The sequence below is a fragment of the Rhamphochromis sp. 'chilingali' genome (genome assembly GCF_963969265.1).
Source record: "Rhamphochromis sp. 'chilingali' genome assembly, chromosome: 21".
Lineage (NCBI taxonomy): Eukaryota > Metazoa > Chordata > Actinopteri > Cichliformes > Cichlidae > Rhamphochromis > Rhamphochromis sp. 'chilingali'.
The window spans coordinates 28833402-28855862 of record NC_137949.1 but is presented as its reverse complement, the minus strand read 5'-3'; the positions used below and the strand labels follow the sequence as shown (position 1 = coordinate 28855862).

The following is a 22461-nucleotide window of genomic DNA, read 5'->3' as shown; positions in this document are numbered from 1 at the left end:
AGCACAGACACACACCTGTCTCCTACTATTAGAGGTGTGGTGGTGCCAGAATGTATTGGCCTATATTTATAGCTTGTCATTCCAAGTCTCTCATTCTAAGTGTTAGCACCTTAAACTTAGCTGTTGTGTCACACAGAAACACGACTTCATCTTATGAACGTCAACTCATCAGTAAAGTGGCTTTGGAGAAGTTTTACACCAAGGTACATTTATTTTTCTTATTCTTGTAATTAAATACATACTGTGAGTGCAAATAGTTAAAGAGTCCAGGGTCTAAAGAACTACAGAGTATAGTTGAACATAGTACAAAGTTGGACAGTTATTCAAACAAGCTAAATATCACCAGATACTCCTTGTCTTCATAAGTTGTACAATAGTACCTAAAACATGAGCGTGGGTATTGTTCCTTATGGTTATACAAAAGCAAAAACCCTACAATTACCACATCTAAGACGCATATCGTTAAATTATTTTGTGCTTGGAAACACCAAAAGGAAATCTTTTTGGATATTTATATATATTGACATATACTGAGAGAAGCCCCATCTGCTAACTCAGAAACATGAAGCGGTATTCAACATTGGCAGCAGAGCACGTCTGTGGGCGTTTAGCCATTTTGTGCCAAACCGTACAGTTTGTGGTAAGCACTGCAAAGCAAAAAATGTAGCGTGACTTTTAAAAACTGCACAAAAGATATCAAATATTATTTACCCAAGGCTCGACTTCATGCACTTCATAATAAGCAACACAAAAAAAGTCAGTTTCTTTTTTTGTCTTCGAGTTGTGTACTTGTCTACCTAGAAACAGGATTATGTGCATACGTGTGACTGTTTGTGTGTGTGTTAGTGATTAGACTGCTATAGACAAGGTGAAGGCTTCTCCAGTGGATGCTTTTAGAGAACACCAAGATGACATAGCACTATGCCCCACAGATGACGACCAGGCTCTTTAACGGTGGGCCTGACTCCGAGCTGGACTGGACTGTCAGCTTCTCGGTGAGACACGTGGGTCTACTCCTCCTTCCTCTTGGCTCCAGGGATCTTTGCCTGGATCCTTGACAGAGAAAACAGGAATTTAATTTTTATGTTAACAGCAAGATGTTTACGCTGGATTTTCTTTTTCTTTTTTTTTAATTTAAGGAGGGCATGACTTTGTGTGTTCTCTTTTTATGGTAGTCAATGGACCTGGCAAGTAGAGTCTGACTAAAATTAGCAACCTGCGTCCAGGAAGTGCATATTTAGGTATGAAAAGCAGTTACAAACCTAAAAACTCCTTGATTTTTGAGGGGTGTTGATGAGTTTATTTAAAGAAACACCCTGGGCATAATGCAAACATCTGTGGCTTTTCATTTCTTCAAAAGTGGCTGGAGAATAGGTAAATTTGCTAAGCAGTTAGAATTAGTATTTTCACATCCCACAGTTTTGATATTTTTATCATTAACAATAGTATCTGATAATTTTAGTTAAATAAAATGTGCAATAGCATCAGCAAACCTATATTTGTTTTTCCTCATTTGCCCATGCCACAGTTTGAGAACCACTGAGTTGCATAAATATATGAAAGATGCCCAGTAGAAGTTCACTTATATACTGGACACTGAGCAACTTTGGAGAAGTCTGACTGTGACCACTGAAAATGGCAGGTACTTCTCCTTCATTTGTTTGCAGTAGACAAACATGAAAGTTGGTAAGTTGTAAACTTTTTCCCCCCTTTCTTTGGCAAAAAAGTTCCTCAAATAAAATAACTGAATGGCAGCCACTCACTTGCCCACCACAGAGTTGACCTGGGTCCGTATTAGTCCCACGTACTGATCAATTTGTGCCTAAAAACAAAAAAAAAGACTTTTTAGAAGTTGAGCAATGTTTTTTCCAAACCTTAGCTGACTTGAGTTGATGTGCATTCCTACCTGATGTTTCTCATAGACCACAGGCAAGGTGAACATGGAGACCACAGCTGCAGAGGCACAGAAAAATAATGGTTAAAGTACTCTGACCTGAAGTGGAAATATGTTAAAAACAGGAAAAAAGTTGTTTCAACAGGAGGCCAAGCACACCCCAACCACTTCCCTTATCTAAGGTAAACTGGAAAAGCAAACACATACATGAAATAGAGCAGTACATGCCTCCAATAAATGCATTTGGTGCTCTCTCATGGTGACTGACATGTCATACTTCTGTTTAGTTCCCAATATATAAGGCTCTGTATTCTGATGATTATTAGGCTTCAGATGGAGTGTGAGTGAGTCAACAGCAGTGCCTGAAAGTCAGGATGAGCTCACCTAGGATGAGCAGTGTCAGGCCGTTGAAGAGAGCGCCTACGTAGGTCAGGAGCCACATCAGAACAGCAAACTGAAACAAAGTGTAGTTAAAGTTAGAGCTAGCAGACTTCTCAGCAGGGCTAAAAAGCAAACAGTGATCTTCTTTTAAATGTGATGCAAACCTTCAAAGAGTCAACCAGATCTTGTACAAGGAACAGCCTGCGGAGCTCCTTCATACAGGTGTTGGTGTAGAGCAGGATTTTGTCAGCATATTTACTAATCTGGTCCTGAGACAGAGCGATTTCCATCTCCAGGTAGGCCCTGGTAACATATACGAGAGCAGAAAAAAGTGATACATGTCCACAGCCATCCATTATGTGAATGTCACTGACTGTTTAATGCAAACTGGTCATTTTCTTCAACTGTTTCCACTCACTTGAAAGGATGTCCCTCATCTGTCTTCTGCACAGCCTGCAGTACAGACTTGTAGATCCTGAAGCTGATGGTGGCCGAGAGGGCAGCCAGGGCTAAGTAAGCTCCGACACTGACCACACTGAACTGGGTCAGGGAGAAGAGGAGCAGAAGCACGCTGCTAAACACGGCCCCTGACTGCTTCACATTCCTCCAGTAGAGCAGATCAATCGCTGGGGAGGGAAGGACAGAACAAAGGTAAACTGTGTTAGGATCCATAACCAGCATTCTTTAGGTTCAATTGGTATCCACAGATGTACGTTTCACAAACTGGATTAGGCTGCTGCGGTCTACACACCACACATTTGGGTCAAATTACTGGAAGCTGTTCACAACCCAGGGTCCTCAGAGAGCTGTCACGTTATCTTGTTTTAACCCAGCTTCATAACCCAGCTTTTCATTAGGTTAGGCAGAATGAAGGTGTCCCAGTGACGGTGTGCCGGTTAAGTTTCTTTACCTCTATATATAGAGCGACCTTTCCAAAGGTAATAACTGACTCTGACTAGTTGAACAAGTGCTTCAATCTGTGTTGCGACACTCCAGGCCGGAGGGCTTCATTGTTATACCTGACGTGTGCTTAAAATCAGGAGCATCTGGTTGGGTCTCATACGTATACAAACATACATACCATCGGGCACCTTACACTCCAGATACACCTGCACTGCCTGCTCACAGTGCAGAATTAATGATTGACCTATAGCTCATTGAACGCAGCAGCAGAAATAGAAGCACTATCAGCAGTTCACAGATTATGGCTCAATGTGATCTGGTCAGAGCAGCAGCTCTGGATCATGATGAAGGATGACGATGCATCAGGATCTCATTACAAAACATAATGATTCCTGTGAAGCACGCTCCCTCATACAGGAAGAAATATTTTGGATATACACATACCCCCAGGCTGTCATGTGTCTTGCTGCACTGGTTTCCTTCTGTTCTTCTTTGGGTGGTGGGCCCTGTAATTTAAAGCCACTAGCAAAGCAAAGTGATAACTGAGGATTAGCTCAGTGTACCATTACAGCTCCAGCAGCCGACGGGTCCTCCTCTGGCAGTCGGCTGGAAACATGGGCTTGTTTCCATGAGAACTGTCGGCTGCTCCTTTCACCTCTGCTGAACCGGCTGCCCCTCCACTCCAAGCACACCACTACCACTGCGAGCCAGACAGAACCACTATAGTACGGACGCCATTAAATCCTTGATGACATGCAGGGAGAACTGTTTAATGTAAGGTATTGTGCCCACGAAGAACAGAAGATCGCTGCTGGGGTTTCTTGGGTGTCTTCCTCTGTGCTGTCCGCCTGCCTGCCTGCTCGCTCTAATTTTAGCTGTGGAGCTGTGAGCAGCATAGTGATGACGGCCATCTTTACTCTCCACTAAAAGGCATCTGTAGATGCCAAAGAGGGAGGCTAAACCTGGATGTGAAAGAACAACGATTGTCACTGAGTGAGTCTCGGCTCCGTCACACACTGTTCCCACACTGTGAAACAGCATGTCTTGTCTTCTTAGTAACTAAAATACATTACAAAAATGCTCAAGACCTATCCCAAACAACACCACCACTGTGAAATCAAAGACTCATTCATTGTCACAGCAGCTGCACATGGACCACTCCCCATTCGATCCATTGTTGCTGGCACGGCTCTCCATGTGGCTACTGATTTGAACGGAGATGCTCACATTCAATACACACAAAGACACACACACGGGCAGGCACAGGTAGCGCAGACAAATCAACAACAGACATTTCTGCTCGGGTGACAGGTGTTGACAAGGCAACAGCGACTGAGGTCTGTGATGCGCCGCACAGATGGCACGCAGACTGAAAAGCTTTAGCTGCAGCAGAAGCGAGTACTGACCTGCGGCTCCCATGGCTGAACAGGGAAAGAGGCAGTTGCTTTATCCACGGACAAAAGGAGAGCGGTGAAAGGGGAGTCCCCCCCCCTGCACAGGAGGGGAGGGGCTACAGCCACACCAGCAAATCAGCATTCGCCTGAGCAGGAATGGGGGCTGAGGGATGGAGAGGGACGTGTATGGGGTGCGGTTGCCAAAGAACCACATTGCAATCCAGCACACACACACATGCAAACACACACTCGTTCTCTGTTGGAGTGCTTTTATGCTCAGACTTTAAGCGCAGACTAGCTGAGATGAGACAAAGAACGTCAACCAGCCACTAATTTAAAAGTCAGCACATCAGAGTGGAAGAACCAAAAGGCTTAAAACTGCACGATTTGACTTACGACAGCTAATAATCTTCCTAGACTGCTCCATTAAAACGCTTTGGTGGCATGGCGCTGCTGAGCACCTGCCTGATGCAGTTACCATAGTTACCATGCTCCATTTTCTCCCCACCGTTCAGTGAGAGATGGAGAGACAGGAAGGGAGGGGAAAGAACGTTCCTTTGGGAACAGAGAGAGATTCATTTTCTCCGAATCTGGGGAGACATCGGCACATAATGTGTCTTTGCACCCGACATATGAACAGCCACTCCCTTTATTGTGGAGCACAAAAGGACAATAGCAGGTTAAATAGGAGGCTTATGGGTGGACAAGGCTGTGTCAGTGTATAATGAAGAGAAGTGAGTGTTTAAAAGGCTTATACATTATAAGTCGACAGTTAACAACCACATCACGAGCAAAATTAGTGTTTGAATTCATATTGATCAAAAGACATTGTGTCTCTTAAGATGCTAAAGCTTCGGCTCCTACACATTTTTTTTTGAATGGGTGAATGAGAAACTTTAAGTGGTCTGTAGAACCACAAGTGCAGCCCATTCACCAAAAGCCTGTTTAACAGCTTAGTCTGATATTCATATAAAGGAAACCCTTAGGTATGATAGCACGATGTAAATCCCAAGTACAGCGATGACGGGGGGAAGCTGATTGAATGTACACAGGAAGCACAAATGCTGCCTGACAGCCCAGTCTGATGATATAATTATTTGCTCTGATATTGAACACAAACACTGAGCAAAAAAGAACAAAACAGAAAATGATTAACACCAGTGCCAATAATTTGATTTCCCATCCCCCTTTTTCTGTAGTGGAACTAGTTTAGCCTGACCTCATTAAATCACTGAAGACATCCTGGTGGCCTGAAATGAGCCATCAGCCAGATGGAAAAAACATGCAACAAGACTTCTGTTGCAACCATCTTTCACAGCCGAGAGTCGGGAAAGATTTGGACCACGGCCACTGTGATTTGGACTTGGGGATGGTACCTCATCATGGTCATTATTATTCTCTAATATTGGTTAATATATTAATGCTATATTAACACAGCTCAATGACAACTTAAGACTGTTAAAACTATCTGAAAGCAGACACACCCACACCCATATATGTGTATATATATATATATATATGCACTGTGTTCATATCAAACAAGACCAACATATCAAAGAGTGAGGTTTGAACTAATAGCTCAGACTTCAGATTGCGCTGACTCTCAGTTTTAGATATTTTTTTTCTACTCTTATGATGAGAAAAACAGGGGATGGGATCTTTCTGATGTGGTCATGTCAGAGTCATATCAAACCCCACACATCTGCTGTCCAAACCTTCGAACTGTGAGGGGCATTCAATCACAAGGAAGTTGGCTTGAAAGGTGAGCTAAGGGGCTGCACTGAGGCCCAGTGTAAGATTAAAAAAAGATTATTATAATATTTGAAAAGCTAATACAGTCTTGACAGTTGGTTTTAGAGCTGCCACTAGTGTTCTTAATTTTAAAAACTCTGTGACTTTATAAAGTTAAATTCTCCAGGTGGCAGCAGATAGAAAAGCATCCGCAGTGGAGAGAATATATTTTGGCCAACAGTGTGCATTAGAAAACCCATAAGCTGTTTTGTATACCTGTCATTTTTTATTATTTTGATTACATCATGTATCCATGACTCACCCCTGGACAAGCCTACATCATAGTTTGATCAACCCTGATTAGTTTGGTGGCAGTGAATCAGTATTTTGTATGGCAATGAGAATGACTACACAAAAATGCCTACAGCTTCAAAATGATGATGCACAGGCATTTAAAAGGAGAAGATAAATCAGCTCACTTTCATCCTTTGTTGTGCTGACTGCGGTGACTTAATTTGATGCGATCTTGATGCTGTGTATCGTTCGCATCAGGCTATAATGTTACACAGCCTGGGGTATCGATGTAGATCAAATTAAATGTATAATGACTCAGCACATTAATAACAAATAGGATGTTTTTGTCATCCTGAATCAGATACTGTTATGGTCTCTGCTGTGATACAATAAACAGACCAGTCTGTCATGTTTCTATGGCTTAACTAGACCTAAAAAGACGACAGATAATGAACCACAATCGGCGTGGAGGAAAAGACGCCATTTTCTCTCTCGGCCCCCTCTGTAAGCTCTTCCTTGCTGTTGGCACAGACAGCCGGAGGATGCTCTTCTCCGGCCCAGTCTCTGCAAGGTGCCATGGCGGCCAGAGAGAAAGGGCTGATGTAATGGGACTGGGTGCGCCCTGGTTACCATGGAGACAGTCTGTCAGTGCCATTCGGATGCTGTGACTGCCTCGTTACACAAAACAGAGCATCCGCCATAATAAACCAGCTTCCCTACACAGTCGCAAAGCGGGGAGGGTGATTACAGCAATATGCCTTGGTCCATGACACTAGCATCCATATTACCATGCACCCAAAACAGATGGCTCCCAGCACACTGATGAGGATACAGTTATTTTCCAAAACACCAAGCAGCGTCTCTCACCCCCCTCCCCCTCCCTTTGTTTTCCTTTTTTTTTGTGAGATGCACAGACATGAAACAAGAAACGATCCGTCATAAGGGCGTGTCCGTGAGAAAGGTGGAACAGCAAACGGCACAGTTTGAATCCCGTACGCTTACAGCTAATATGTAACATGCAAACCACACATGCAAGGGTGACACACATGAATGTTTAACCTACATGCAGAAATAACCATGTTACCCCTCCACGGCCACAGCGTATGCACAGACAATAAATGAGCAAATCACAGTAAACACATCAGTACCCTGGCCTTTCCAACTGCTCCAGGAGCATTCCTTCTTGGTCACGTCTGCAGCTCCCTGCATGCTGGTGATCAGTTTCTGTCCCTGTTCTCTCTCTCTCTTGATTTTCTCTTTCTGCTCTCCGTTTTCTTCTTTGCCTAGCTCTTCGGTTGCACCGACTCACTCACTCATCCCAGAAAGGCATGAATAGTCGAAAAAGGATGCGAGAGAGAGGCTGAGACGACAGAGAGGGAGGAAGGGAGGGAGGAAAGGTTTCCAAGGTGCTGCCGGCGCACGGAGCACAAAGACTGATGCTTGTGGAGCGGTGCTGGCTAGAAACAGAAGGAGAAGGGAAAGTGCGTATGTGCCTGTCTGTGTGGAGGGAATGGAGCGGAGGGGGGTAAATTGTAAACACCACACCACAGTTTCTGCTGCAGCAAATCATCCATGCAATGATTAAGAGCCCGGGGGGTTTGGGGGGTGGTGACAATCGAAGCTTCTTTCCTTTCACAATAAAAGTCCTAACAGAGCATCTAATTTGTAATAGTGGGGGTAAAAGCAACGGAAGGGTTAGGTGGATGCAGGGTCACGTGGTGTTTAGAAAGCTGCTTTTGTCGTAGCTCCAGTGTGGCATCATATGTATTTGAATCATTTGCAATATGCGCATTAAATATAGCACATACCACATGCTGTGCAGCCTTAAATAAAGAAGAAAAAAGGGAATTCTATAGTCTGATGTCATGCTGCACACCAGACAGGATGCAATGGAATATTTTATGAGCATTGAAAAATATGGCAACCATCCAGATTCGTTATTCTGTATTTGCACATGACACAATTTATGATTGTAGCCATAGATTAAAATAGCCTTTTCCAATATGACTCACTGGCAAATTAAGAGGCAAAGTGCTTGTTCTTAATAATTCATAACAAGAGACACTGTGCATTTACAGCACAATGCTCCTTGCTTAGTGCCTTCGGGATGTTTGTGTGTTATGGTTTCCTCTCCAGAACACATTTGTAATGCAAATGAAGCTGGAAAATGTGACAGAAAAAAGCAAAGTTGGATGTGTAAAAATGCAACTTAAAGAGCACAGTCATTGTGTGGTGTCAACGTTGAACAGAAAACAATGTGCTAATACCAGTTTTCAATCCCATCAAAGCTGCCAGTCCTGTCCCCTCAGTCCTCCTCCCCTCCACCCGCTGACAGCCACACCTCACACCTTCTGCTTCCTCTACAAGCTTGACGGGCCTTCATGCCAATACCCATGGAGAGGAAATGAAAAAGCTAACCTGGTCCCCCATCGCTGTTGCTATGGCAACTGGTATGGAAGTGCATGGACTGATGCAAACAAAATTTTCTCCCCTTCAACACAGCCTAACATAACAAAGGTGCACTATGCCCTCTAGTGGTAGAGATAAAAAAAGACCTGACCTGCTTTTTACTAGCATTTCCAGAACCTTCTTCTAGCAAAGTAAAACAAATGCATTCAGCTGTTATGAAATGTGTCAGTTTACATTTTAAACATGCAGCTATTCACCTGATTCAACCAGGGTGTCGGTACAACCCATGCTTTCTTAGAGGCCACAGAGGAACCAACGCAGACAAAAAAAAATCTAAATCAGAGGTTATTTTATTTGCTCTACAAACATGGGGGATTCAAGAGGATTCCTTCAAAGCTCTTAAGTAAGAGAGTGCCCCAGTTTTGACATCACAGGATTATGTAAACCCGCTGTTTACACTGACAGCCAGAACAGCCAATAGAAATCAAAATAGCCCTGCTGAGATCAAAAGGTGCAGGCTATCCAGCATTAACTGCTCACTGTGAGTGGCATGTCTGACTTATCTAATCTCAGGGGGCTGAAGGCTGATGTGTGAAGCCAGATGTTGTCAAGATGCTGGAAGCCCTCCACCCCCTCCTGCACATTTGTAATTCTTATCATTTGCATCATTAGAGTCACAGGCCTGAAACTGTAGCTGATTTTCAGTTGCCTTGCATTTTAAAGCACCATATCCTTTCTCTGTTTTTCCTTCTATACACCACCAGGGGGAACCAATTGTGGGGATAGTGCAAGACAAGCCTTCCCACCCACTCCTTGTACAGAGATAAACACTGAGCAGCTATTTCACGGCCTTGTCAACAAATCATTGCCAAAACACGCAGTCCATTAAGTAGCTTCTATGATAAACACCAGCAGATAAATTAGTACTTGTTCCATGAGCTGACAGCTAGTATTTAAGATGGGAGCACAGCAACAAATAAAAGATCACAAATAAGTTATAAGTTTGTGTGTAAACCTAAGAAGATATAACAGCAACAGTTTTAGGACTCACCTTTTTGTTTATCAAAGCCCTCCAGGAAAGTTGATGCAATAGGCTTTCCCAGGTCTCCTTTGCCCTCGCTGGTGATTTTGTGCATGTCTTCCTGGTGGGGCTTTTCTGATCGCACCTCGGGAGGCACGGCCGCAGTTGGGGGCTTTGGTTTGCTAGGGTGATCCTCCTCCTTTTTCACTGGGCTCTTGATCTTTTCTGAAACCAGGGGCTCAACGGGCGCCCCCTCAGTGGTACTGCGGGGAGGGACAGTGGTGGGAACCAGGGGGGAGGGAGGGCTGACTCCCTGTTTGGGGCCACTGAAGCCTTGCTCTCTCTTTGGGCTTTCTTCGGACGCAGATTCAATGAAGAGATCACTGTCAAGCTCTGCCTCCCTCTCTTCCCTCAGTATGCTGTAAGCTGTGGGTGGAGCGTGACTGCCAGCGAGGCCTAAACCACCCTTGGCAACTGGGGGACTGTCAAAGGGGTTGTTAGGCTGGCTGAACGTGCCCTTGCTTTTAGGTGGCTGGGCAAATGGGTTGCTACTGGCCTTAGGAGGTTCCTCAGACACCAGCTCAATCTCAGAGTCCCCAGACTCTGCGCTGCTGCCATCATGGTCCCTGCCACTGCCCTTTGTGCCTGGGCTGCTTTTGGAAACTGCATCAGACTTGAATATGTCATGAGAGGGGAAATCTTTTTCTGCTCACAAAAAAATCCAGAGAAAAGAAGGCATTAGTGTCTTCCTTGCAAATCTGGACACACAGTATGTGCATACATGACTTAAAGCTAGATTACATAACTTTTGAAAGAATAAATAAAACTCTTTTCTTTTAGCAAATAAAGTCTGTCTACAAGTGCTAAATGTTAGCATTTTCTCCTATTAATATGGTAATTTGCACACCCCAGCCACAGAGAAAAAACTTAACCTGTAATTCTAATGTGTGTGTGTGTGTGTGTGTGTGTGTGTGTGTGTGTGTGTGTGTGTGTGTGTGTGTGTGTGTGTGTGTGTGTGTGTGTGTATTGATGCTGATATACCAAGCTACAGACTTTTATCCATGTAGTGCACAGGTGAAAGGTGTTTGTGTGTGACTATGTGCTTTGCCTACTTGTTGGTGAAGCACTGGGAGTGGAGGCTGGGCTGTCGTCCTCTGGCTCTGACAGCGTGACAGTGGGGACCCCCTGTATGCCCACACTGAGGACGCTTTCACGTTCAGACGCATTGACTGAGGGGGGGTGTGGCGGCGGCTCTGCCTTAGTAGTTGTTGGCTGGGACTCGGTCAAAGTGATCTTCACCGGGCTGGCCGTCTGTGGCGTGTCGCCTAGGTTTCGGTAGGAACGGTAGTCTCCCAGCTCCTCATCAGATGGCTCCTCAACATAGGGGAAAGAATGCGAGCCCAGTGCCGGACCTAGATTTTCTTCATCCTCATCATCCTCATCTCTTCTGGGATTCTTATCAATGTAGCTGCCCAATAAGTCATGTCCAGCTGAGCCTTTGTCCAGCAGGTTGTGCAGAGCCCCCTGTTGCTGGTCAGGGCGCTCGTCGCCGTGGCTGATGTCCATGTAGTTGTAGGATTCTGTCTTATCTGAGCCCAGCAGAGATTTTGCTGCATCACTAGCTTGGCTGGAAGTCATCTTGGAGCTGAAGCTGTAGGTGTCACTTGAGAAGTGATCCAAGGAAGAAGAACCTGAAGCGTGGCTAGAGGGCTTCAGGTCGTCAGACAGGTAGGAGGCTTCCTGGCCCGTTGTGAAGGTCTGATTGGACAGCAGGGAAGTGTAGACATCACCATCATCATTCATAGGCTTCCTGAACAGGCCAGACATGGGATCATCTACAAAAACAACCAGACAGACAGAAAGCAAGAGCGAGAGAGAGGCATGAAACTTAGGTGACAGATAAGTGTCACACAGAATCAAACCAGCCTGTGCCTGAGCAGTCTGATTAATGAAAACATCCAGTTAAACAAGGCTGCGCTTCAGCTGGATCTGCTACCAAAAAGAGGGGCTGTGAAAGCAGCACAGTCAGACTGGGTGCCTGTCTGTGCAGATCAGGAGGGATGCGGTAACAGAGCGTACTTGTACCCGACGAGGGACAAAGGGGGATTGTTCAGGCTCCCCCAAAAAACACAGTGTCGGAGCCAAAGTCTGTTCTAAATCATGCCAGCAAAGGGTATTCTGTAATCACATTTCTACTCTGTAATCACCAGTTCTCCATCTTCACAAAATAGTGTCATCAAAATGAGCTTATGCACACATGCTAATGATGCAGCACAGGAACGGTGAGGACCAGGCAGGAAAATAACCAGTCTCACATAATGCAAACTGAAGTGGTAAACAGGTGATTGCTGGCAGGTGTGAGGACTACTCCCTGCCGTCTTTCTGGACTGTGCTGTGTGTTCCTTTGTGGACTGGGCTGATTTATCCACTTGTGTGGTAAGCTGAAAGGTTTTCATCAGTTGCTTCTAGTCACTGTAATGTATATTAAGACTGATCCATGAAGATATGGATAAGCAGTAACAATACAGAGGTATGTCCTGACGGGCAACTTCTGCTTATATTAGGATTATTTAATTTAGTATTTTAGCCTCCCATTACAGGAGTGTAGTCCTGTCCTCTATTTCTACTGCTTAAGCAGGTGAGTCAGTTCAAGTCAGACATAAGCTGTAGTTGGAGTTGACTCACTTTATAAATTTGAATGTCCATGCTTCATTAATGCGGTGTTTTAGTTTATATTGTAATGAAGTTTGCTTACTGATAGGATACTCCCAGTGCTAAAGCAGTGGCTTGTTGGCTTCCCACAACCATGATGTTTTTCATGTATTTTAATATTCCATAAATGTTTTAAATATTTTTTTAATAATTTAATTTAATATGGTTTTAATAAACACCCATAACAATGACACATAATGTCACATAAAACAGGAAGGAATGTCAGAACATTAAGAATCAGGAGCAAAGGTCAAGTCAAGTATTTCCATTTCCTGACTTTAATTTCAATTCAGTTTTATTTTTATAGCGCCAAATGACAACAGTTGCCTTAAGGTAGGACGAAGACCAACAATCAAATGTCCTACTATTAGCAGCACGTGGTGGCAGTAGGAAGGAAGAAGATCCTTTTTTTCCCCTCCAGCAGAACCAGGCTCAGGGAAGGGCAGGGGACGGGGCAAAACTTTTAATAAATTTGGATCAACTGAAGAATTCATGTCAAGCTTCCCAGTCTAAGTTGACAAAGAGTCCCACTTCATATAAAACTGCAACATTTTTATCTCATCCTCCTGTCACACATATTGAGACAATGTCCGACATTTTTATTGGTTCTACTTTATAAAAGTAAACATGGCTGAAAGAGACACATCTGCAGGTCTATGGGTACATCCCTAACCAAACATGTCTGGATAGTTTGTGTATTTCTTCAGTTTCAGCCTACCCTTCTTTAGTATTGTTCCACTTTGTCCCACACATGCCTACTCTTTGCCCCACATTTAGTTTGTTGGAATCTGTTCACCCTATACCAGTTTTAGTTGTGCAACATGTGTATAAAATGAACATCAGCAATCACAGTAGTCCCACAAAAATACAAACTATATACCATATAATGTTAATATTTGTATTATGCTGTGTACAAATCAGAGTTTATGCTTCCACAAATCCAGCTCCTCCCCCCTGCTCTCCAGCCTTGCTTCTCCCAGGGCAGCGGTGAGGCTATAAATAGGCTGGATCCAGCTGCTGGGCTGGATGAGGGGGTAAGATTTTAAATAGCAGCCTTCGGGTTAGCTCTGGAGGATGCAGACTGACTGACAGAAGACCCAACAGGTCAGGACGTCCCGTCCCTCCCTTTGCTTCCTCTGAAAAGCCCCGCCACCCTTTCCTTCGGCTGTCCTTCCAACTGCTGCTTCCTCAGTCATTAACAATAGATCATACCGCAGTACAGGGACATAAACACTACACACACAAACTGAGATACAGGGGAAAGCGTGATGTGGCACGGAAGGAAAGCAAAGCAGGTCAACACGTTTTTCAATAGGTTGCTGTTGAGCCATATTCAGCTCAGTAACATGAATGCCCTTGATGTACTGCTAAAGTGAAGCAACATGTAATCCTCTTAGTCCACTACTATGGTATAGGTCCCATCAATCGTCCCACAGGCAACAGCATCATAATCTTAACACTCACTGATTCACTGTACAAATGCTGTGCAGTGGGAAGCACTTAAAGCCACTAAAAACTGTGAAGCAAGGTCATCTCCCAAACTGGGAACTGCTCATGCTCCTGTTGATTGTAGGCAACACCCCCACTGCTTCCATCTATATCAAGCATTTTTACATAACAACACAGGAAATACAGTTCAACAGCACGTTCAACAATTAAGAGGCACGATTTCTGTCTTTAACCGCCATGAGAGCAGCTGCTCTGAGCAGCCGCTTGACAAACTTGGTGGAGATTGAGGGCATTTTGAATCTGCTGATCTGATATAGCACCCAGACAATGGGAAAAAAACCCATAAGGCTGAAACGAATGCCTTACTGCAGTTGGGACAGGATTGGAAAAGACAACAGAGGAATTCTCAGCTCACACAACATAATCATGTCACTGAAAGGATGGCGCAGTGCTGTGAATGGGCAGTCCCTTTGTTGTCCTCTGTGCAGCCAGTGCAGCTCTGAAACTAATGCAGCCTGACAATCTGTGCTACACCAAGGCATGGGCTCCTAATTATCAGGCAACACACAAATGTGAGCACAGATATCAAAAGGGTTTGGAGTTGCAACATGAATATATTAGCACTGGAAATAAAGGTGCACTGAGCCGCCTATATGGCAGTCATTCAGTGTGCAATAAAAACGAAAAAGCATTAAAAAAGAAACTTTGAAAATGAGGAGATGCAAAAAGAAATGTCGCTTTTCCCCCCCACAAAGCATGCCTACAGACTCGAGCATCATGGTGCCTCACTCCTTGCAGGCAGCAGTGCAGGAAAGAGTCAAAAGGCATGCTGCTGATTCCATGATCCGTAGAACAAGCTGGACTGACATTCTGGCATAAGTCTGTCTGTCTGCACTGTCCGAGCACACAGAGACCCTCAATAGTCCCAGTCATACAGTTAGTTTCATAAGCCTTTGGATGATGACTTTTTGGGGGGAATTTATGCCTCTGTACGGCCCACAGGATTTGAGATTTAAAAACTAAATCAAGAGGTGATTGGAGATGGGGTTTCACCTGTAATTCAAGTGCTTTAACTAAAGTACTGGATTAACTGCTTAGGAATTACAATTGTCAAATTAAGCAGGAACTTATATTTGGCATCACTGGAACTCTCAATATGAGGTCCAAAGAGATGTGGATGCAAATGAATGCAAATACAAATCGTATACAACAAGATGAAAACTGGTTATACTCAAGAAGAAGGAGGCCAGATTAGAGTTTGCAAGAAAACACCTAAAAGAGAGAGAATTTGTTTTCAGATGGAACCAAGATTAACTTCTACCTTAATAATGGGAGCAGAATTGTATGGAAAAAACTGAGAGACAGCCCATAATCTGGAGCATACCATCTGTCATGGTGGAGATAATGTTATGGTATGGACATGTATGGCTGCCAGTGTAACCGGGTCACTAATATTTATTGATGACGTGACTGCTGATAAGAGGCAGTAGGATGAATTATGAAGTGTGTAGGGCTGTGCTCTCTGCTCAAATTCAGCCTAATGCTGCAAAACTGATCTGACAGCTCTTCACAGTTCAGATGGATAAATACCCAAAGCATATCGCGGTATAATTTGAAGCATGTGCAGTAATGATATATATTGCGATATATTCTTTTCTTCTTTATAATGTATTTTCCACACTATAAGGCACTTAAAAACTTTGGTAAGCAGCACTGCTTGATGGATTGTCAGAGCATTACGGCTGCCGTAGTGAGGAGCTTCGCGGAGTAATCTGGGCTTCAGGTCCCTAAGTCAAACGAACACTGAGAGTTAAAAACGGTCTAAATTCTTTCATCTTTAATAAAATGATCAGCGTTGCTGCTTTACCAGGTGTAACAATTAAGTTTAACATCCAGGCATCGATGAAAACAGAATTTAATACATTCAACGAAGTTACAAGTTAACAGGAAGTTAGCTCGCTAGTTTCCACCTAAACATGACATACCATGTTCTGAGGGATTTTTGAAACTAATTAAAACGTACAGCTCTGCTACAACTTCCAACATAAATGAAGACAGAAAACTAAACAGCAGTGACGTTTGCAGGGCTACTGAAGTTGGACTACCTGGTATATAATGTTGTGCTACGTGATTGCTAGCGACACAGCTATGTTAGCATAACATTAGCACAGTGAAGCTGGAGGATGAACGCCAACTTTTTTTCCCACTCGATAAAAGTTAACGTGAGGGATTCTGGTGGTCAGGCACAAATGCAATCGCATAGCAGGATGCTATACATGGGCCAAACTTCAGTCAGGAGAACAACTGAGATTATTCATCCATAATACGAGGTTAGTTATTAATATACTGCAACAACATGGGAATAGAACAGCTGCGAGAGAATTCAACATTAATGAATCAATGTTACGGAAGTGGAGGAAGCGCAGTTTTTGGCTTTCCCCATATTTCAAAAGTGCTTCATCTCTTTGCTATGACTGTCGTGCGGCACAATTTGCCGATGATAATGGTTGTAGCCGCTGCGATGCTTTTGACCAAAACAGGTGCAGCTTGATGACATCATCAACATGCGCTATCGCGGTAGAGCGGTATAGTCAAAATCTCTATCGTTGGCCAAATTTATATAGTTTCTATCGTATATCGTTTATATCGCCCACCCCTAAATGAGATATTCTTCATTGACCAAGTCACCTCATCTCAACCCAACAGAATGTTTTTTAGTTACCGAAGACCAAACTTAAGGCAGAGCGACAAGCTTAACAAGGGAGGAAACACAACATGTGGTGATGTGACACCAGCCAGTCATTTACTGAAAAAGAGTTTTATCCAAGCATAAATAACAATCTTTACAGTTAAAAAATTTTAGTTTGTTCCATTCATTTTGAACTTCTAAATATTGGGGACTGTGTATCAAACGTCAGTTAGGGCAATACTTTTGAATTATAGCTGACAGTCTACACTTAAAATAATCTTTATTGTTTGAGTTCAAGTGTTGTGGTGTACCGAAGTAAAATCCCAACCCCCCCAAAAGTGCAGTTCTTCAAAAACATATAGTGTATTTGAGCTTCTCCTTTAGGCATCTCTGACTTCACAGCTCTGTTAGGAATCCATTACTCCACCCATGACCCAATGAGCAATGGTGTTACTTTTCAGGTGTTCTCTTTCACCATATGACCTTGTGGAAATGGCTCTATTACAGTGCTCTTCTTTCAACCCATCTGTGCATTTGGGGCTTGAACTTCCTACAAGTTGTCCTTTCTTTACCGGAAAGACAAAAACTGCACAAAAACATGCTAAACATGGACTATATCCAAAGACATGTGCATGTGTCAAAATCACAAAACATTTAAATAAGCCAAAAGTACATGGAAGTGCATATTATTCACTTGTTTTTATTCTTCTGTTTCCCTTTATTGGGTTTTGTAAGTGTGTTAGCAGAGCACAAGTGGTTTACATGCTGGTAAATTTATTTAACTAACTGGTGGTATTTTATGAAGAAAGTTAAGTATTTGCCTTTTGTGATTGATGTGGATGATTGAAATTATAACTCTAGGGTTCACTATGATTTCCTGGTAGCTGGTATAATAATAGATTTCTAAATTGAGTCTTTTGTATATCAGTGTTTAAATGAAGTTAAAGTTGTAATGGTCTCTGGCTCTAAAAGCTCTGGCTATTACATTTAAGTTCATGTACAAGCAGATGAATACCAATCACTGAGTACCACATTTTAATGATGGTAAAGAAAAAGAAAAAAAGGGGAGCACAAAAACAGCCTATACTGAGAGCTGAGGTCGATAGGAGAGCAGCTGGGCAGATGGATTCAAGTGCTCTGCTGCATTGATCCGAAATGACAAGGGCATACAATTACTGTAAGAAATGTTTGGTGAATCCACCACTGTTTAAAAAAAAATCACTTAAGGCCACCAGGACAATTTTTATTGTTCCAGCAGCCTCTGTCAAAAATAAATCCATTTAGAGGCAGTTTAAATAAAATCTATCCCCATTTAGAATGTAGCTGTTATACAGTGCTTGTCTTCCAGTGTATTGATTCTATCTTTCCTGCTTGGATGAAGCTTTATGGATGAATAGAGAGAATGTGGGAGGATCCAGACCGAGCGTCTGCACACCGCTCTCATCGGGTCAATTTAGCGTGACTTTTAAACAGCAATTCGCTTTTAAAAGTGTGGATGCAGGTAGGAAGGCAAGCTGACAAAGACTACCATAATTTACACGCCCACACACAAAAAAAAACTAATGGTCAATGCTCGTTGTGAGTGCCTTTGTTGATAGTAATTCTAATCCCGAGAGCACTTTCGCACTATGCCCAGGGATTACTCAGGACTCTCTGCTCAGCGCTAGAGAGCTGGTAAGATCGGATACATGGCATCATGTTTCACATGTTGGCTTTGAATTGCCTTCCGGGTGAACACATGGGATCTAAAATGTTGACTTATTGATATAATGAGCGCACTAATGCTTTTATATGGTCCCTCTTCAAAAGAGCTTCTTGAGTTTGGTCTACCACACCTTTATTTGTCCTTATATGCCTCAGCATTAGGTAACAGGTCCAGGAGACTGTAAATCCAGATTACACATTATTAAAACTAGTGCCAACTCAGAAGGACTGCAACCCAGGTTAATTCTTTAAAGCTACAATTTACAGATGTCTCCTAAACGTGTCACACACAGACAAGCTAAAAATTATGGTTGTGAAAAGAGGACTGGCATAAGGATGCATTAATTGAATATAAACATTGCCGTGGAGAGCGTGGCGATTGTGGATGCCACTCCTACACACAGAATGGAGTAGTCAGCAGTCAATATACAGGAAGCATGGGTAACAGACAGCAACTTGCAGCCAGAATATGGGCAATTATGCACTGAACCTCAGGTTCATCAACGCACTCGCTCGGCTCTTCAGCATTGCATCCACCAAGTTTGACTGAGTTATCAAGATTGCTGAAGAAAAGGTGGACAGATGAACTATTATTAAGATATGTAAGGCTCATGCAACAGCAGAAACACTCACAGCTGACCATAAGATACCAAGTTAAAGTTAACCTTAAAGGAAAGTGTTGTCTATCATATTTTTACTCTTTCCCATCACGCCAGCCTTTTGAAACACCAGCCTTGTCATCACAGCTTCACCTCTCTAACCATTAAGCCCCCTTCTTTCTTATTTTATCTTGCATCTTTATCATCTGCTCTGAAAAGACCTTGTACTGCTTACCCCCTCCCCCCTCCCCTTGGGAACAGCTCTCACGGCTAAAAGCACTGTGCTGGCTTATGCAGTCCACTAAGTGCTTTTTCTATCTCAAAGATATGGAAAAGTCCCAGCCAGACATATGCTGTCTCATCCTTGTCACTGATCTGTGCTAAAAGGAGAAAAACGTGAGTCTAATCCACCCATCAGCCACTGGATTGGAGTAGAAAGTTTCTTATGACCGATATGCTTTTTCAGGTTGTGATAAAATGATGCACCAGGAGGAGTTATGAAAAAGTAAAGGCAGTGTCACTGTTTGTGTATCTTATGTGCTCAGTTTTTTTCTTCACTGGCAGAATTCAGGCCCAAGCTATCAGAAACACCATCTGCTACAGAACAACCAAACCCAACTGTTGTGTTCTCGCAGCACATCAGAGCTGGTCAGAGCTCCTTCCGCTCCTTCCTTTTCTCGTGACTCTTGAAACTTTTATAGGATGGGAAACTTTTAGATCAAAGAGGTTATCCGATCCGAGGATAAGGTTCTGCCCTGTGGTGATTTAATATGGCTGAAATCAGCATTATCGGGGTCTGTGGGTACATCAGAGCTGTGAACATGATTTAGAACAGACATGGATTGATTATCTGCAGAAAGATATGGTTTCCAATCTCATTTTGTTCAAAGCCAAAAAAATTCCAACCTCAAAACTGCCCTGCTAGATGTGATGAGATCTGCACTGTTCCCACCAAGAACATAACTGACAAAGTGGATTACTTCACTGGTATGGATACGGCTCAATGGGAGTCCGAGGAACAGCACAAAGCTATTCTTTTCCTCTTTTAGGAACCAAAACAAAGTGTGTGTGTGTGTGTGTGTGTGTGTTTGTCTGCATGCACCTACCCATGTTTGAGCCTGTCTGGCACAGAATGCCAAAAAGTAGAGCAAGTGCTCTGTTTACATCTTCTAGAACACGAGGACAAACGCTGACAAGCCAGTTTAAAATGTCACACTGACTTGCTTTAAACGCTTCAGCAGCGTTTCTGTGTGTTTTATGTCAATTTTCCAAGCGGTTTTCCTACTGCACAATTCAGATTTGGATACTGTCATGGACAATTCCGTGCATCAAAGGATTTAAGTCCAATTTAAGCATTCAGCTATGCTGTTGTCCTTAAAGGATTTACCAGTGGCTAGATGTTTTCTTTTCTGTTTTGGAGCAGCTGCTGCAGAAGCAGCAGCAAGTGAAATGTGAAAAACCTGAGCAGCAAGGAAGAAAAACTGGGCAGCTCTTTTTTTTCTTCTTTTTTTTAAAGCACAAGCTCATGAATTTTTCAGTGGATTGGTGAATAAAAGTGCAGGGCTCTAGTTTTGCTCGCCAAGTGAACAGTGAACACTGTTAAGGATTAAAAATAGCAGCTTGAGATGAGCAGTGCTAAGGAGAATGATGACGGATCCAGAACCAAGGTCTGCCTTATCTTATCACAAAGTCCAGCATCCAGCAATGTGATGACATCACTGACACTATCCACGGAGGTGCACACAAAAACTGGGATGCATCATGTAACCCCTCTCTCGCGCATAAATATAAAAGACAGACAACAACTCCCCTAAAGTTCCCAAAACCTTTCCAAACTCATCTAGTTCGTGAGTTCTTATTATTATTATCATTATTATCATTATATTAGGTTCTTTCATGTTTATTCATCTATGTTATAAACGTGTCCTCTCTGTTACCCATTCTTTTTTGTATTTTTAGTTTTGTTACTGGACTAATGAAATCTTATGCTTAGGGATTAAGCTGTTCTCTTTCTATCCAGACACTGGCTTTGTAAGCTAAGGCCTGTAATTTGTAGCCTCACCTTCTCAACAAGCAAATATTTCTAATATAGATGTAGACCTAGCCCACATGTACGAGATGATACAGTAGTTATGGTAATGAACAGGCCATTCAGAGTTCAACAGGCTATTTGGTATTGCCTTCATCCAAGCAGATTCTTGTCTCCTGAGCGGAAAACCACTCGGTCATGAGCTATATGACGTTTCATAACTATAAAGGGCTGTTGCCGAGTTTAGTTTGGAAATATGTCTGCCATTTTTTCCCCTACGGCATCACTGAAGTTGCTTCCTCTTGGCTTTGTTTTTGTTTTCGAGCTCGGAAGTTTTATCCCGGGCTTACAGACAAGCCGTCTGTCGTAACGCTAATTCTCTGATAAATGCTCTCGCCTGCGTCCCTCACACTGTATTTATTCACACCGTAACATCGTCCTGTTACCTTCTGAAAAAGAAGACACGTAACGTGGCTAGACTGATTATAAACGGTCACATATTTAAGCATTTAAGGGCAATAAGTGCAAGCTTTACCTGTAGATGCAGTTTCCATAGCAACGGGAGGCCTTTTCCCGTCGTCCTGGAAAGGATGAAATTGTTGATCCAGGTCGCCCAACGCGTCGCCGCCTCTCGGCTTCAATTCTTCGCGCAGCTCGCCGAAGCGGCTCTGTGTGTTACCAAACAGGCCGTTCCTCTCATAGTCATCCCCAAACCACTTCCCCTCCGAGCCTAGCTCCTCACCGGGCTGCGCAGACATGCCTTTTTCCTGTCGTCGGACAGATGATATTATACTAGCTACACAAAGCTGCTGCCGCTTCTCTCTCTGCCGTAATCGTTTGCGCTAGGATGTGTGACGGAGAAAACCGCGCAACAACAACAACAACAATAGTGCGGCTCCTGGCTGGCGTCTGTCAGCTGAGACCGGGGTTTGTGGACGCCACAGATGAGGCGGTGCAGTCGGGAGCGAGAGGAGAAGGAGAAGGAGTGAGGTTGATTGTTTTAGTGCACTTCACTGCTCCGACGCTGACGTCATAGTGTCCGCGAGCCCTTACGGTTGGCACCACTTTATTTGGGACACAGTCAAAGATCAAAAAGGTGCCTATAAATGAGGTCAGAGGATTCAGTCAAACCAGTGCTTAGCATTGGTTTGTGAAAATAGCGACAGTTAGCTTATTAAAACTGGACACATGGCCTAAAGAGGAGAATAATAAAGATGTTTTTTTAATAATGCGAAAAGGATATGTTTTTAGT

At 43.3% G+C, this 22461-nt stretch overlaps 1 protein-coding gene across 4 annotated transcripts; it reads right to left on the bottom strand.

Moving 5' to 3' along the window:
- Positions 1-187: 187 nt before the first annotated feature.
- Positions 188-22184, bottom strand: rtn1a (reticulon 1a). 4 transcript variants are annotated; one of them, XM_080871697.1, is made up of 9 exons: positions 21745-22184; positions 11140-11862; positions 10058-10732; positions 2694-2901; positions 2440-2578; positions 2279-2348; positions 1907-1953; positions 1764-1822; positions 188-1053 (listed from the first exon to the last, which is right to left on the bottom strand). In XM_080871697.1, exons 1-9 carry the CDS (start codon positions 21965-21967, stop codon positions 1011-1013), a joined length of 2187 nt encoding a protein of 728 aa, XP_080727823.1. In that variant the 5' UTR covers positions 21968-22184; the 3' UTR covers positions 188-1010. The 4 variants fall into 4 exon arrangements, with proteins under 4 accessions (XP_080727823.1, XP_080727824.1, XP_080727825.1 ...); XM_080871698.1 differs by lacking the exons at positions 10058-10732; positions 11140-11862; positions 21745-22184 and adding an exon at positions 7746-8024; XM_080871699.1 differs by lacking the exons at positions 10058-10732; positions 11140-11862; positions 21745-22184 and adding an exon at positions 4585-4706.
- Between the last annotated feature and the right edge of the window lie 277 nt (positions 22185-22461).

Excerpts from the sequence above, each read along its gene's own strand:
- rtn1a (XM_080871697.1), bottom strand. The coding sequence starts at position 21,967 with ATGTCTGCGCAGCCCGGTGAGGAGCTAGGCTCGGAGGGGAAGTGGTTT. Across the intron at positions 11,863-21,744 it reads TATGGAAACTGCATCTACAG|ATGATCCCATGTCTGGCCTG; the intron begins GTAAAGCTTGCA and ends TTGTTTTTGTAG. Across the intron at positions 2,902-10,057 it reads GGGCTTTGATAAACAAAAAG|CGATTGATCTGCTCTACTGG; the intron begins GTGAGTCCTAAA and ends TTCCCTCCCCAG.